This window comes from Cibotium barometz, chromosome 30 (genome assembly GCF_041138505.1).
Source record: "Cibotium barometz isolate CiBa-2024 chromosome 30, ASM4113850v1, whole genome shotgun sequence".
Taxonomy (NCBI): domain Eukaryota; kingdom Viridiplantae; phylum Streptophyta; class Polypodiopsida; order Cyatheales; family Cibotiaceae; genus Cibotium; species Cibotium barometz.
Window position 1 is genome coordinate 6706236 of NC_141075.1, and position 17378 is coordinate 6723613.

Consider the following 17378-nt stretch of genomic DNA (forward strand, 5'->3'; position numbering starts at 1 on the left):
GTTGCAGATGGCGAGGCTGCAAATAGGGCAGCTAGAGCTATTATTGAGGGCATGTATCCACACGACTCGTATGGCACATTGTTTGAACAATCTTTTAAAAGGATATTGGAAAGATGCCATGGATTGAGCCAATCATTTAGGAGGCCAATCAAATGGTCACATTTGTCTTGAACCACGAGTTCCTCCACTACGAGTTCTCCAAGAAATCAAGGCTTTCACTTCTCAAATACTCAGACACTCGATTTGCCTTCAACTTCTTGATGTTGGCCCGCTTGATGGAGTGCAGTGGTGCATTGAGGCAGCTCTTCATCAGTGACGAGTTCACGACTTCTACATTGGCTTCGACAGTCATAGGCATATTATGCAGGGAGCATGCAGAGAGCACTTCCTTTTAGGAGGATGTGAAACGCATTGATACTATGGTGAGGCCTATTGTCCACTTGTTGAGGCTTGTAGATGCTATGCAGCCATGCATCGGGAAGGTGTATGAGGCAATGGATAGAATGATAGAGAAGTTGCAATAGTTAGAGCTCGATGATGACAAATACGAGGAGATTCGTTCCTTATGTGTGATGAGGTGGAACTCCTATGTCTCTCCTATGCATGCAGCTACATATATGGTGGACCCTGAGTTTAAGGGTAATGGACAAGAGAGTGATAGAGAGGTCAGTGATGGTTGGAGGTGCATCTTGGATCGTCTAGTGTCAGATGGAGACATTAGGCGCAAAATCAAAGACCAGCTTGTTGCATAGAGGTCCTTCCGTGGTGCTTTTGGTTGTGCGGATGCACAGGAGGATAGGTTGAAGGTTGGGGTTGCTTTGTGGTGGGAAGACTATGGTTCAGATGGACCTAAGCTGCAACACTTGGCTATCCGCCTTCTCAGCCAAGCTGTAAGGTCCTCTTGTTTGGAGCAGCTTTGGAGTTCTTACAGCCATATTATATCAAAGAAGAGGAATCGCCTTGGTGTAGAAAAGCCAAGCTGTAAGGTTCTCTTGTTTGGAGCAGCTTTGGAGTTCTTACAGCCATATTACATCAAAGAAGAGGAATCGCCTTGGTGTAGAAAAGGCTAATGATCTTGTCTTTGTAAGCGCAAACTTGCGAATGCTTTGCAAGGGTGCGACTGCAAAGGCAGATCCCTTTACTCAGTGGGAGATGGAGCAAGAGGAGGAAAATGAGCAGGTGGAGACACAACAGAGTCTAGAGGACGATGCCACTACTTTTCAGACTGGTCATGTAGGCAACCATGATCATGACGCCAGTACTTCTCACGCTCCAGTCTCTGATTGAGCATTGTAGGCTCTATGATTTATCATATAGCTATGTTTCATTGTTTTTACTTTTGAGGCTTGACTTAGCACTTTATGTGCATTGTAGACACTAGTCTTTTGTTATTTGATAGTGATCATCATTCCATGCTTATATATTGGTTTGAACTTTGTCGGTGTACTTATTAGCGCTTGTTCGGTGTTTGCACCACGTATTGTACATTTAAAGTGATGCCTTGAAAGTTCAAAGTGTAAAAACATAAATGTTACTTTATTTAGTGTGCTTTGTAGTCAATAAATTGCATATTCCATATGCCATCCCCGTCCCCCCCCCCGTCCCCGTTCCCTGCCTTTTCTCGTTCCCCGTTCCCCGTCCCATGTTACTATGCTTTACGGCATTATGTTGTAGTTTAACATGGTTCTAGTCTGATGATGTGGTCAGTTGGTCATTTTGGACCAAGTTGTGGGTTGGGCGACATGGCAAACCTACGTCCATACGGACTCTGGGTACACTATATATAGACTAGTTTGGCAACCTTAGTCAATCATTGAGTTCATTGTGTTCAAGCACTCTCGTAAGGAAGACATCTTCCGTTCAGAGTCTAGAGTCTGTCTAGATCGCCATCAAAGCTCCTTGTCGCAAATATGGAAGCGTGTAAACAGAAAACCTTATCCCATACATAACATCATGGCATCATGCATAGCATCTGACATCATCATACTTTGATACCATTGAAACAACAATATAAAATCTGCACAAAGATAGCACTAGGGGTTGAAGTTGGGCCAGTCTCCCCTTGAGGTATCTTTATTACCAACAGAGTGTTCCAGTACAAGAGAACGGGTGCGAAAGAGTAAACACTCTTCAAACTGGTACCAAATACATCCAGAATAAGATGAAAACAAATCAAACAGGAGCCTGATTACTCAATCTGAAGCTTCCAAGCGTCTCTTGGGCACATCCACACTCTAGTACGTGATCACACCCTCTAGCAGTGATGCTGTCCCAAATAACCAGCCATGAAAACCTTGGCTCTGGCAACCCAAAGGTTCCACCCTTAGAGCCACAGCCTTTATGTAGGTTCTTCAGAGATTGTTTACCTTCAATTCTGTCGCGAAGAACCCTGCTGAATTGGACTGCACAGCCCTGTTTTCAGCCCACAAACATGCTGTAAAAGTTACCCCAAGAGATGAGGTGAGTGCTTTGTGGTTTGCCTTGAATTCCGAGCCGTGATCACACCCTCTAGCAGTGATGCTGTCCCGAATAACTAGCCATGAAAACCTTGGCTCTGGCCACCCAAAGGTTCCACCCTTAGAGCCATAGGCTTCATGTAGGTTTAGAGATTGTTTACCTTCAATTCTGTCGCGAAGAACCTTGCTGAATTGGACTGCACAGCCCTGTTTTCAGCCCACAAACATGCTGCAAAAGTTACCCCAAGAGATGAGGTGAGTGCTCTGTGGTTTGCCTTGAATCCCGAGCCTTCAAAGCATCAATAACCAGCCAAAAGACTTGCTATGCAGGAGGCGAATGAATGAAGTACACACTATGTCATCGTCATCAATGCATACCTAAGGGAAAATCCCTAAGGATGGCCTGCAAGATTTTGAGAACTGGGTTTAACTGTGCGGAAGCAATTAACATGATGTCTGACTGAATGACTGATGCAATGAAAATGATCTAAGACTGGTTACCCTGTAACGCTCTGATACCAATGTGACATGTGAGAGATTGATCGTCGTAAACAACCTTAGGCTGACTAAACTTCACTTAATGATGCTTAAGAAATAGACAGATAGTGTCAATGCAATGCAATGCAATGCAGCTATATTAAATGAATGGGTTTACAATGAGATCTAAATAGATCTATGATGCTGTCCTAGATGAAGATCCTTCTCGGGATGAGATGGATGAGCTGAATGCTGAAGATGAGGACTGTTCCTTGCTCCAATGCTGAGGTCCACCCTTCGATGCCAGCTTCCCTCTATGTAGGAGGTAGAAATGATGACTTATATGCTGAATATGCTGCCTATGGTGCTGAATATGCTGATTTGATGACTATCTGCTGGATGAGCTGCTGTCCCACTGACTTTCCCTTGTCTCCTCGGAAGGAAACGCTGAAGGGAATGCTTGGAACTAATGCGATGATGTCTGTATGCCGAAACACTGATGTACTGATGCTGAACTGATGAACAGATGACGAACTGATGCTCTCCTTGTTGCCTAAGAAGGAAACGCTGAGGAGAGGATGATCAATGCGTTGCTGATCTGAGACCTATGAACTGAACTGAGATGAAGGACTGAATGGATGCGCTTCTCTTATATATGTGGGAATAATGTTGGTCGGCCAGCCTTGCTGCTGGCCAGCTCCTGGATGCTCACGGCCTGCCATAAATGCATATCTGCTGTCGGCTGGTCACAACATGCTGTCGGCTGGTCATAGAGTGCTGTCGGCTTGTGCTAACAACCCCGACCTGATGCAACTAAATGCCTTATATGCTTATGAAGGCTAAGGTACTGATGTTGGTGCTCAAGCACCCCCATATATACATGCTTATGCTTATATATGCCTTAATAATACTTGAATGTCCTGCTTAATGCTTGATGATGCCATGCCACTTGTACACCTGATGGGTGTGCACATGACGTTTATTAGAAAGCCTTTCTACTCCAAGCTGAAGGTTTTGAATCCTTGTCTGATTCCTCGTCTCATACTAGTTCTTTCGAACTTGCTATGCTTTAAAGTTCAAAAGCTGTGGTAGTATGCTGAATCAGGGTCATCACCGAATCAATGACATTAGTAACCCATCCATTTGCATTCTTGCACAACATATAGGGTTGCACATGGCTTGCATAGCAGTCATCTTAGTAGTCAGTCTTGCATCTGCAAGGCATACATGTTTGCCCATGAGTTCTCTAGGGAAGAATGACATCCATCATCAAAGGAGTACATAAAGTTTTGGACTTCAACTGGCAGCAGCAAGGGGATCTCTTCCACGGAAGAAGACGGAAGTTTTCTCCAACATCGCCTCAGGAGGTTCAGAGTTTGAGGAACGACGGAGATGGTAGGTGAAAGGATTCCACAGACAAGTCAGGGGTGACTGAGGTATTTCCAAGCAGTTTAGTAGCATTTGCCATTCAGTTCCCGTAGTAGGCAAGTCTTTGGCTCAAAGGATTCAACTCCTACAGTCGACCTCAATCCAAGCAAAAGAAGTCAGAAGGGGGCAGTGGTTTTAGTGGAGAAGGATCACCAGGGGAGTTGAAAGGTTGCCAGGTATACCACCTAGCAACAGTTTAGCAGAGGGGAATGTCACGTGCACACCCATCAGGTGTACAAGTGGCATGGCATCATCAAGCATTAAGCAAGACATTTAAGCATTTAGTTCCCGCAGTAGGCAAGTCTTTGGCTCAAAAGATTCAACTCCTACAGTCGACCTCAATCCAAGCAGAAGAAGTCAGAAGGGGGCAGTGGTTTCAGTGGAGAAGGATCACCAGGGGAGTGGAAAGGTTGCTAGGTATACCACCTAGCAACAGTTTAGCAGAGGGGAATGTCACGTACACACCCATCAGGTGTACAAGTGACATGGCATCATCAAGCATTAAGCAGGACATTTAAGTATTATTCAGGCATATATCAGCATAAGCATGTATATGGGGGTGTTTGAGCACCAACATCAGTACCTTAGCCTTCATAAGCATATAAGGCATTTAGTTGCATCAGGTCGGGGTTGTTAGCACCAGCCGACAGCACTTTATGACCAGTCGACAGCATGTTGTGACCAGCCGACAACAGATATGCATTTATGGCAGGTGGTGAGCATCCAGGAGCTGGTCGACAGCAGGAAGGCTGGCCGACCAACATTATTCCCACATATATATAAGAAGCGCATCCATTCAGTCCTTCATCTCAGTTCAGTTCATAGATCTCAGATCAGCAACGCATTGATCATCCTCTCCTCAGCGTTTCCTTCTTAGGCAACAAGGAGAGCATCAGTTCGTCATCTGTTCATCAGTTCAGCATCAGTTCGTCATCTGTCCATCAGTTCAGCATCAGTTCAGCATACAGACAGCATTGCATCAGTTCCAAGCATTCCCTTCAGCGTTTCCTTCCATGGAGACAAGGGAAAGTCAGTGGGAGAGCAGTTCATCCAGCAGATAGTCATCAAATCAGCATATTCAGCACCATAGGCAGCATATTCAGCATATAAGTCATCATTGCTACCTCCTACAGAGAGGGAAGCCGGCATCGAATGGTGGACCTCAGCATCGGAGCAAGGAACAATCCTCATCTTCAGCATTCAGCTCATCCATCTCATCCCGAGAAGGATCTTCATCTAGGACAGCATCATAGATCTATTTAGATCTCATTGTAAACCCACTCATTTAATATAGCTGCATTGCATTGCATTGACACTATGTGTCTATTTCTTAAGCATCATTAAGTGAAGTTTAGTAAGCCTAAGGTTGTGTTAACGACGGTCAATCCCTCACATGTCACAGTAAAGAAGCAGCAATATAGTTCATATCGGGGATAAAGAATCTGCAAGGTCAAAATGGCGGCAGTGGGGATCACTATGACCAACAAAGAATTGGCAAAAAGATGCATCAGAGTGTTGCCCCTGAAGTATGACCATTTGGTGGCCTCACTAAACACGCAGATGCACAACCCGCTTCAAAGCTAGAGATTGTAGCAATGCAGCATTCTCCGCAAATGCAAAGAAAGGCAAGGGGAAGGACTCAGGTAATCCCAATGTTTCTAAAAAGAAGAAGAAATCTAAGGCAAAGTGTTTTCACTGCGACAAGCTTGGTCATGTGGTCAAAGCATGTAGATAGATGAGAAAAATGACACTTTGAAGCCTTGGAAAGGAGGAACAGTACTGACGTTGAATTGAAGCTGTTTGTGGCAATGGAAGGAATCTATGCAAAAGAAAAACATTCCTCAACATCCAATGGCTCATGGATCATGGATAGTGGAGCATTCCAACATATGATGAGTTACTCCCGCAAGCCTGTGGGGGTGTCCATTCTGGTAGCAGTCGAGAACAATGCCAAATGCCCAACCATGCGTTTAGGTACTATTTCTTTTATTTCTAGCAATGGTGATACTAAGAAGCTATGGTTGCAGCAATTCCATACATCAAGAGAAACTGTTGCGGCCATAGCTGACTGTGACTTGAAGGTTCTCTTCGATTAGACTGGTGTAGTCATTACGGATGCTGATGGCAATGTCTTGGGAATGGAATCCGGTCCATCAACTTATATGAGCTGTTTGTTTTTACAGTCTGAGCCGATGTGGGGACAAGCAGGCTATGATCATACATGGGAGATTTGGGCACCTGAGCTTTGTAGTTTTGAAAGAGATGCGAAGGTCTGGGATTGTGGCACATCTACCAGCATTTTGCAGAGATGTTAGATGTGTGTGGAGCTTGTATGATGGGCAAGTAGCATCAGCATGCATTTCTAAAGGAAAGCAAGAATCGTGCAAAGACTCTTCTAGAGCTTGTACATGCAGATCTTTGTGGTAAAATGCCAACCATTGCATTTGGGTGGTTCTTCCTACTACTTGTTAGTGATCGATGACTTTAGTAGAAAGATGTGGGTGTAAATTTTGGGATAAGACTGAAGCTTTTGGAAAGTCCAAAATATGGCATAACTTGGTAGAGAATCAACCAGGAAAGAGGCCAAAGAAGTTTCGAATAGATCAAGAAGGATAATTCACATGAAGTGAGTTCAATGCCTACTGCAAGGAGTACGAGATCAAGAGAGATTTGACAATTGTTCATACTCTGCAACAGAATGGTGTTGCAGAGTGCAATAATCGTATAGTGGTGGAGATGGTGTGGAGTATGCTCAAAAGGCAAAGGGTTACAAAATTCTTTTTGGGCCGAGACAATTAACATTGTGTGTTGCTCCAGAAGAAGCAGCACAAGCCTATCAAAGAAAGGGGTGTAAAGCCCGCTTCTCTTACTGCTGAAGAGTGGGAAGATATGGATGAGCTGGCAAGATCTACTATCATGTTGTCTGTGTCAGACTCTTTACTTTTCAGCATTCGTGAAGAGAAGACAGCTTGGGGAATGTGGTAAAGATTGCAGGACTTGTATGCCCAGCAAAGTGCCTCAAGCAAAGTGTATTGGTTGAAGAAACTCATAGGTCTTCAGATGAAGGAAGGGGCGTCTATGGCAGCCCATCTAAATGAGTTTAATGGTATTGTCAGCCAAGTTATAAATCAAAAGTAGGCAATGGACGATGAGTTAAAAGCCACTTTTCTCTTATGCACTTTGCCAGAGAGTTGGGACACTTTCAGGACAGCCACTAGCAATTCGAATGCTATGCTGTCATATGCAGATGTTGAGGGTGCTCTTCTTCAAGAAGAGATGAACAGGAAAAACAACTCTGTTGGAAAGTCCAACGCAATGAATGCACGTGGGAGATCCTAGCAAAGGGGTAAAAGCCAAGAACGGGGAAGGAGCAAGTCTCGCTCCAAAAAGGACTTGGAATGCCATTATTGTGGCAAGAAGAGACACATCAAAAAGCAATGCTACAAATGGAAAAATGATCAAAAGGAAAAGGGAAAAGGCAAAGACAAAGACAAAGATGAAGCCAAAGATGTAAAGCCAAAGGGCAAAAGTGGAGTCAAGATTGAAGAAATCAATGTGTCACATGCAGGTGACAGTGAGGATGAGGTCCTATTCATGTCTTCACTTGATGCCATTCACTTCTTACAGGAGATGGTGATGGTATGCACTCATGGATCATTGATTCAGGTGCCTCCTTTCATGTCACAGGTTGCAGAGACTTGTTTGTCAGGAGTAGTTTATTTGGGTGATAACCATGCATGCAAGATTCTTGGCAGAGGTGATGTGAGGCTTGTGTTTTCAGATGGCTCACAGCTTATGCTCCATGATGTCAGGCCTGTGCCTGAGATCAAGAAGAACCTGCTTTCTACTGGACAGCTTGATGATGCTGATTATGTTACCACATTTGGTCGTGGAAAGTGGAAAATTAGTAAGGGCTCACTGGTTGTTGCCAGAGGCTCTAAGGTGGACACTCTTTACTTCATGCATGCAGGTGTTTGTCACCATGCTAATGTAAATGCAACCGAGCTGCCGGAAATCTCTATGTGGCATAGCCGGTTGGGACACATGAGTGTCAAAGGAATGGAGCAATTGTCTCGTTTGGGTTACTTGCCTTCTCTAAAGTTTTCAAGTTTTCAGTTTTGTGAGCATTGTATATATGGCAGGCAACTCCAGTGCCCTCACAAGAAAGCTCTTGGACAGAAAGATGCTCAGTTAGAGCTTGTGCATACAGATGTATGTGAGATGCCTCAGCTTTCTTTGGGAGGGGCAAAATATTTTGTGTCTTTTATTGATGATGCCACACGCAAGGTGTGGGTCTATCCTCTTCGTTTGAAGAGTGATACATTCTCAGTGTTTGAGAAGTTTGTTGCTCTTGTTGAGAATCAAACTGGCAAAACATTGAAGGCTTTGCGTTCCGACAATGGTGGAGAGTATATGTCCAAACAGTTTCAGGACTTTTGTGATGCTAAAGGCATCAAGAGGGAGCTCTCTACTCCTTATGATCCTCCACAAAACGAGACAGCAGAGAGGATGAACAGGACCATTCAGGAGAAGGTCCGTTCTATGTTGTCACATGCTGCGTTACCTCATGGTTTTTGGGCTGAAGTTGTTATGACAGCCGTTCACCTTATAAACAGGTCACCTAACACGAGGCTTGGTGGGAAAGTGCCAGAAGAAGTATAGACAGGGAAGCCTCCGTCATACAAGCACTTGAGAGTGTTTGGTTGCGTTGCGTACGTGCACATACGCAGGGAAATGCGCACCAAACTTGATCCTAAGTCTCACAAATGCATATTCCTAGGATATGGTGAACGAGGCGAAATGCGGTATAGACTTTGGGATCCCGTGAATAGAAAGATTATACGCAGCAATGATGTCATTTTTGATGAAACATGCATGTATAAGGAGCCTGCAAGGCAACAGGAGCCTGGCAGAGTCATCTTTGATGATGATGGACATCATGGACAACAACCAAGGGCTGTAAATCAGCCATTACAGCAGCAATGGGGCTGAAAATGGTCCAAATGGACAGCCAGAGATGGCAGAAGATATCCCTATGGATATACCACAGTTAGAGGAGATACCGGGCATGATTTTTCAGCCTTATGGCATGGAACAGGAGCCACCAATAGGTGATATGCAGGCTGGATAGCAACCTGCAAATGATGGTCATTGGGTACGGAGGTCCACAAGACCCTCCAGAGCCCCTGACAGGTTTGTTCCAGGGGTTGACTACTTGATGCTTACTGACTGTGGGGAGCCCTCATGTTATAAGGAGGCTTTACAGAGGGCAGACAAGGCTCTTTGGGAGTGTGCTTATGAAGTCAGAGATGGATTCTCTGCACAAAAATGGAACATGGAAGTTGGTGCATTTGCCTGCAGGCAAGAAGGTTTTGCTATGCAAATGGGTTTACAGGCTCAAAGTTGCACCAGATGCAAAGCCAAGGTACAAAGCCAGGTTAGTGGCTAAGGGCTTCAAGCATGAATATGGTGTGGACTTTGATGAGATCTTCTCTCCAGTGGTCAAAATGACCACACTTAGAGCTGTGTTAGCTTTGGTTGCGCATGATGATCTGGACTTGATTCAGATGGATGTGAAGACTGCTTTTCTTCACGGTGATCTCCATGAGGAGATATATATGCAACAGCCAGAGGGTTATGCAGTGAGTGGAAAGGAGAAGCTTGTATGCAAGCTGAAAAAGAGTCTTTATGGGCTGAAACAGGCACCAAGGGAATGGTATCATAAATTTGATACATTCATGAAATCCCAGAATTTCAGGAGAAGTGACATAGATCATTGCTTATACACCAAGAAAGCTTTGGATGGCAGTCTATTGATCCTCATCTTGTGTGTTGATGATATGTTGATTGCCGGGAAATCTCGTAAGGAGATGGATGCCTTGAAGAAGAGGCTGCATCAAACCTTTGATATGAAGGATTTGGGTGATGCAAATCACATTTTGGGTATGCGGATACTTCGGGACAGAAATCAGCATGTGTTGTATTTGTCTCAGAAGGAATACATTGGCAAAGTTTTGCAGAGGTTCAATATGGACGGGGGGAAGAAGACTAGTACTCCTTTGCCTCCATATGTGAAACTCAGTGCTATGGACAGCCCACAGTCAGATAGTGGCAGGGCTGATATGGCCAAGATTCCGTATGCTTCAGCTTGTGGCAGTCTCATGTATGCCATGGTTGCTACTACGCCAGACATTGCATTTGCAGTGGGAGTGGTTTCTAGATACATGGCCAACCCTGGCAAGAAGCATTGGGAAGCAGTGAAAGGTGTCATGAGATACTTGAAGGGCACACAGGATATGTGCATTTGCTTTGGCAAACAGGATGCATTAGTGCATGGTTACACGGATTCGGATTATGCCGGTCATCCAGATAACCGGAAGTCTACTACCGGTTATGTGTTTACATTCACAGGAGGTGCTGTGTCATGGATATCCAGGATGCAGAAGTGCACAGCCTTATCTACTACAGAGGCCGAGTATATTGCAGCCACAGAGGCTTGCAAGGAGGCATTATGGCTATCTCGGTTAGTGGTTAATTTGGGTTATACAGGGGATATTCCATTGTTGCATTGTGATAGTCAGAGTGCCATCCAGTTGACAAAGAACCCTGTCTTTCATGCAAAGACGAAGCATGTGGATGTGAAGTATCACTTCATGAGAGAGGTGATAGAGAACAAGCAAATTCAGCTTGTGAAGATTCATATGGATGACAACCCGGCTGATCTGTTGACAAAGAGTTTGCCTCCGGAGCGGTTTGCTCATTGCAGACACTTAATGGGCATTGGATGAGGCCAGTTTCAGCCTTGATATGGCCTTGTATATTATCATGTACATGCTGATTTTTTCTTTTCCTTCATTTAAGGGCACTTTGTCTTTAAGTGGGAGGTTGTTGGGGTAAAGGCATTATGCCCACCCTTATAGTGTGTACAAGCCCATAAGTTATAGTACATAGTACACTTAGTACTTTTAATGTACTAAGTGCACTATGTGTACTAGTGCAATACACATGTGTGATAGGGGAGTCACACTCTCTCATCTTGGTGAGTTGACTTATCCCCACAACTCTCTCTCTCTCTCTCTCTCTCTCTCTCTCTCTCTCCCTTGCTTCACTCTGTGTATGTCTCCCACATGAAAACCTAACCCTAATTATCACTCCCATTCAAAATCTTTATTTCTTAGCAAAAGTATGCAGGAGAAATTCTAATGGCATTTGGCATGGCTAAGTAAAAGTTAGTGGTTACACCCATGGAAGTTGATGCAAAGCTTTTTGTTGAAGATGCTTCTCCACTTGTGGATATGCAGGAGTACAAGAAGTTGGTGGGGAGTTTGTTCTTCCTATGCAATACATGGCCTGGCATTAGCTTTGCAGTTGGTGTCCTTAGCAGGTTCTCAATCAGCCCTGAGAGAACCATTGGAAGGTAGGGATGCGGGTGTTGAAATACATTAAATGTATCAGTGGGTATGGCATACTTACAAATTGGGCGATTCCTTGACTAGATTTTGTGACTCAGATTGGGCAGGAGATTGTGATAGCAAGAAATTTGTTTCTAGTGACTGTTTTCTTATTGTGTTTGGAATAACATACTGGATCAGCAAGAAGGAGTCTACAGTGGCACTTTCTTCTACACAGAGGCTGAGTACAAGGCAGCATGCTTTGTTTCATGTGAAGGTGTATGGTTGAGGAGGGTCTTAGGAGACATGGGCGTTGCCCAAAAGGGAGCGGTTGTTGCTGTGCGACAATCAGAGTTGCCTGTCACTTTCTTCTACAGAGGCTGAGTACAAGGCAACATGCTTTGTTTCATGTGAAGCAATCTGGTTGAGGAGGATTTTAGGAGTCATGGGTGCTGCTCAAAAGGGAGTGGCTGTTGCTGTGCGACAATTAGAGTTGCATGGCTATTGCCAAGAACTCGGTGTTTCATGCTTGCACGAAGCACATTGAGATACAATATCATTTTGTGTGTGAGCTAATTATGGATAGAGAGGTGGAGCTTGTCTACTACTTGACGATAGAGAATTGTGCAATTATTTTCACAAAGGCTTTGGGGAGAGATTCGCATGAGTGCCATCTTTTCATCGACTTGGCATTGGACCAAAGAGAGGTAGTTCACCTACGAGTCGACATTGGGGGGGGGGGGTGTTGGGAAAGCATTTGCTCAATGCTTCACCCTTATGATGTTTCTATGGAAGTGATGAATGTGCTCTATTTTATAAGGCCTCCTTTATGAGGAGGAGCCGTTGTGGTGAGCTCTCGAGTACCCGAGAATTCCCGATTTAGACATTGGATGGTGGCCAAGTGTGGCAAGATGGTTAGGGGAGTTGCACAAAGTCTCTACAAGACAATGTTGTTTTCTAATATGGTCCCAGTCAGATGATGTGGTCGGTTGGTCATTTTGGACCAACTCGTGGGTTGGCCTACATGGCCGACGTACGTCCATGCTGACCTTGGGTACTATATATATATAGAGTAGTTTGGTAGCCTTTGTTAATTATTGAGTTTATTGTGTTCAAGCACCCTTGTAAGCAAGACATCCTCTATCCAGAGTCTGTCTAGATCACCATCAAAGCTCCTTACCTGGAGCACACGGGTGGGCGGACATCATCAGTTTGTAATCAAGCAGTAATATTGTTTACTCTCCACTTCATTATGTAATTTAGTGCTTTGTATTGTGCTGATCCAGCTTCCACTGTTGTGTATTCTTACAGCCATTGGGTCTTTCTCTTTGTTTTTTTTTTCCATCATGATACACAGTTCTTTCAATTGCTCCATTTACTAATTGAATTGTTTCGTCTTTCACTTCAAGCTTAGCCATTTACTTCCGTGTGCTTACATAAGGCACTCCTTGTAAGTCAGTTCTTTATGTTAGAGATTTCACTGAGTACTCTCCATTAATATCTTCCAATGTACACCCTGTTTGGAGGCCGGTCAGAAAGTGCACTCACTGTTTGGAGGCTGCCCATCAAGTGTACAGCTTTTGGAAAGTTGCCCATGAAATGTTCTCGCTGTTTAAAGGCTGCCCATCAAGTGTACAAGCTTTTGGAAGGCCGTTCATGAAGTGTATGTACTCTCTGTTTGAAGGCGGGCCATCAAGTGTACAAGCTATTGGAAGGCCATGCATGAAGTGTACCATCTATTTGGTGACTGCTCAATAAGTGTCGAAGTTGTTGGGAGCTGCCCATTGCTCTTTAGAAAACTTGAAGAGATTCTGGAGAGCTTTTTAGGAGCTCTCCACGGGCCTTGGAGGACTGAACCCACGTATGTGGCAAAATACGGGGATGACTTGTGGCTTGGCTTCGGGGGCACTTTAGTGAGCACCAGGGCTGTTTGAGTGGTCCAATCATTCAAAGATTTGGGGAACCATGGTATTCTGGGAAGGATTGATTCCTTTTGTTTAATGATACGCTTGCGATTGAAGCTTAAGGAGAACCAAGGTACTCTGTGGAAGGGTCCCTTCCGTTTATGGGTAAACTTGTGATTCTCCTATCAATTGTGTTTGTGTGTGTGTGTGTGGGGGGGGGGGGGGGGGGGGGGGGGGGGGGGGGGGGGGGGCGCGGGGGGGCGGGGGGTGTTTTCGGCCCTTCTTCGATCCCAAGTGTTGTCTTGTATGTTTTGTGGTCATTTCAAGTTGTTTGGAGTTGCCCATTGCTCTGTAGAGAACTTGAAGAGATTCTGGAGAGCTTTTTTGGAAGTTCTTGAAGACATCACTGCTTGGCTTCCCGGGCACTTTAATGAGCACCAGGGCTGTTTGAGTGGTCCAATCATTGAAAGATTTGGGGAACCATGGTATTCTGGGAAGGATTGATTCCTTTTGTTTAATGATACGCTTGCGATTGAAGCTTAAGGAGAAGCAAGGTACTCTGTGGAAGGGTCCCTTCTGTTTACGGGTAAACTTGGGATTCTCCTATCAATACTGTTGTTTTGGCTTTGTTTTTAGCACTTCAGCTGTATTGACCATCGTCAAGTATATATTTTCAAATACTCCTTGGTAGTAACAGTACTAGAAGTGTGGGGGAGGGGGTGTTGTTTTCAGCCCATCTTTGACCCCAAGTGTTGTCTTGTATGTTTTGTGGTCATTTCAAGTTATGCATTCATCTTAGGCTTTGAATCCCCCATCATCCCCCCGCCCCCCCGCCCGCGCGGTGAATCGTCATAGGTTGGGATCTTTTCTTAACTTCGACATCCCTGTATGCTTTTGTGGTGGGTAGTCATGACTGGCTATAGTTTACTTGGACCCCTATTGAGGACTACTTGCAGCCAAACAGTGGTGTAGATAGTGGATTTTTATGATCACAGTGACCGCTCACCTCTTCGTGGTGAGGTCAATGCGTGCATGAATATGCAGGTTGTTGGCAGGGTGAGGGAGGGAACAAGAGGGTCAGAAGCGTAGAGACTTACAACATTGCCTACCACTCATTTAGCAAAGCTGTACCATGTTGACCTTTACGATAGGGCTTCATAAGTAAGTTTTGTTTCCTTCTGCTTATGCAGTGTTATGATGAGGTAAATTTGGGGCTGAGATAAACAGCGGCCAAGATGGCTTTTGTTCTATATTTAAAGATATTATCGACGTGTGGGAAAATATATTTCTATAACTTGGGAGTTGGTTGGGGTCGAAACACTGTTTTCAGTCCTGCGGAGGACATATTATGGAGGGTGAAATGTATGCTGTAAGAATGTGTGAAACGAGGGTGCAATTACAATCTAGCTAAATCTGCTAAAAGAGCGCTTAAAAGCTTGGTGAGTTTTGGCTAAATGCTCATGTGCCAATGCTGTAAATGCAATGGAACTAGAACGGCAGCTGCCAAAAATTTTATTTTCTATGGTCTGAATGGTGAATCTTCCATGCAAGAAACATGTCCATCCATGCGTTGTGTCTGGATGTCTGACAGGTTGTAAGGCTGCATGCTGCCTAGACACAAGGACTGTTGACTCCTTGTCTGTCTGTGCATCTCGTTAGTCTCCGTGTATTCACTTGTTCAGTCCACGTGTGTGTGGCAGTTTGTGTGCTTGTATTTATCTGTGCATTCCATGTGTGTGTGACGTGTGTATCAGGATATGCAAGACTGATGATATATTTCCTTTTCCATGCACATTCCAGAAAAGTGTTCCCTTGTTATTCTGGACTTGAATCGACTTTGGTATCTGTTTGCAGGAAAGATTGGTGCCTTTATTGCCTCAATACCTCAAGTGATCGTGGCTGGCCTTCTGTGCATCATGTGGACAATGCTCACAGCCCTTGGCTTATCCAATCTTAGATACAGTGAGACAGGAAGCTCACGAAATGTTATAATTGTGGGGTTATCTCTTTTTCTTTCCCTGTCTGTTCCAGTGTACTTCCAGCATTATGCTGCTGGTTCGATACCTGCAACTGTAGCAAGCTATTTTCAGCCATATACAGTTGCTGCACATGGCCCTGTGCGAACTGGCATAGAAGGGGTAATGATCTCTCTCTCTCTCTCTCTCTCTCTCTCTCTCTCTCTCTCTCCCCCTTTCTCTCCCTCCAAAAAAATAAAGAAAAATAAAAATAAGAATTCATTTTGTCCTTACAGTGCCTATGAAAAGCTGCTGACTCAGGTTTGTATATGTGCAGCTTGATTTCTTTCTGAACACTACTTTCTCCATGAACATGGTCATAGCTTTTCTGGTTGCATTTGTTCTTGATAACACTGTTCCAGGCAGCCGACAAGAAAGGGGCACATATGTATGGTCTAAGCCAACGACCGTTAGAAGGGAGCCTGCTGTAGTGAAAGACTACTCTTTACCTCCAAGATTGGCAAAGTTCTTCAGTTGGGCTAGATGGGTGGGGCTGTGAAGGCAGTAAGAATCATGCTTTTAGATAACAGCCAGTTCATCCAAGGTCTTATTGCCAGGGGAAGCTCCTCCTTTGTCCTGGCCTTTCCAAGATCAAGGTCAGTACTGATGTGGCATGAAACTACTTTCCCTCGCTTCTTCTTCTGCAGACCATGTCAAAAAAGGGGTCTTACAAATTCTTTAATTCTTTAGCACGGCAGTTTATAGCCTCTCAAGAGAATAAATCTTTGAGGTATCAGGAGTTAAATTGAGTATTTTATTACTGTGAATGGCCGCATTATAGAGAACAAGATGGTGTTGGAAGACTGCAAAGAGAGTTTGAGCATGGGGACGGATGCCCACACCTCACAGGGCTGTTTTGATCTGGTTGATGCCGGTGGTCAAGTGTTCAAGGCATAGTTGTGCACTGCTTTCAAGGTGGACTATGTGGTGTGGCTTTTTATGCCACGTGATAATTCGATTACCCTTTTTATCAACTTACTGTATCTTATGGACTTGTTAATTTATTAATGCCATGATGATTATATTATTCAGCCAGAACTTGGATGGTTTTGTAGTATTTTTGAACTGTGGCTGCATGGAAGCTGATCATTCAGAAGAGAGAGAGAGAGAGAGAGAGAGAGAGACCACGTCACCACTCCCATGAAGATCCTTCCTAGGCAGTAGGATTCTAACATGCTACTGTGCATGGTGCACCATGCCGTTGCAAAACTCCCCAAAAGGGGTGGGTGGGTGTGTGAGAGAGAGAGAGAGAAGAGAACCTAACTTGCTGATCTATAATAATTCATGAGCTCCAATTGAATTAAACACCGATTCGAAACGTCTACCACTCGCCAATACCAACGTTGACGCCTTTAAGACACACCTAAACCATATATGTGGTCCACTAGATTGGATTGAGCTTATTACCCTCATCTACTCCTAAATCTTCACTCTCCTTCGACAAATGATTTCACAAGTAACATGTACGTAGCTCATCGACAAGCCAATGAATCACTCCTTGTCTTTCCATGAAAAGAGCTCCAAATTCTCCTAGTAGTCACAGCCTCATATCACAAATAAAATGAACAACGGCACTAGGCCAAGGACCAAACTTCTTGTATATATGGAATCTCTCTTTCCACAAACGAGCAACCACACAGACGAAGTGCACGTACACTTCAGCCTAGTATGTCTATGCACCACTGGACCTTGCATGAATCGCACCAA

General features: G+C 44.4%; 1 protein-coding gene across 1 annotated transcript in view; it reads left to right on the forward strand.

Annotated features, from left to right (window-relative positions):
* The window catches only part of LOC147621101 (nucleobase-ascorbate transporter 12-like), a 30618-nt gene extending 13909 nt beyond the window's left edge, over positions 1-16709 (forward strand). The window contains exons 9-10 of the mRNA XM_086823829.1: positions 15511-15794; positions 15949-16709. Of these exons, the coding sequence (XP_086679955.1) occupies positions 15511-15794; positions 15949-16170 (506 nt within the window). The 3' untranslated portion in view covers positions 16171-16709. The remainder of the gene's footprint in view (positions 1-15510; positions 15795-15948) is intronic.
* Positions 16710-17378: the final 669 nt, after the last annotated feature.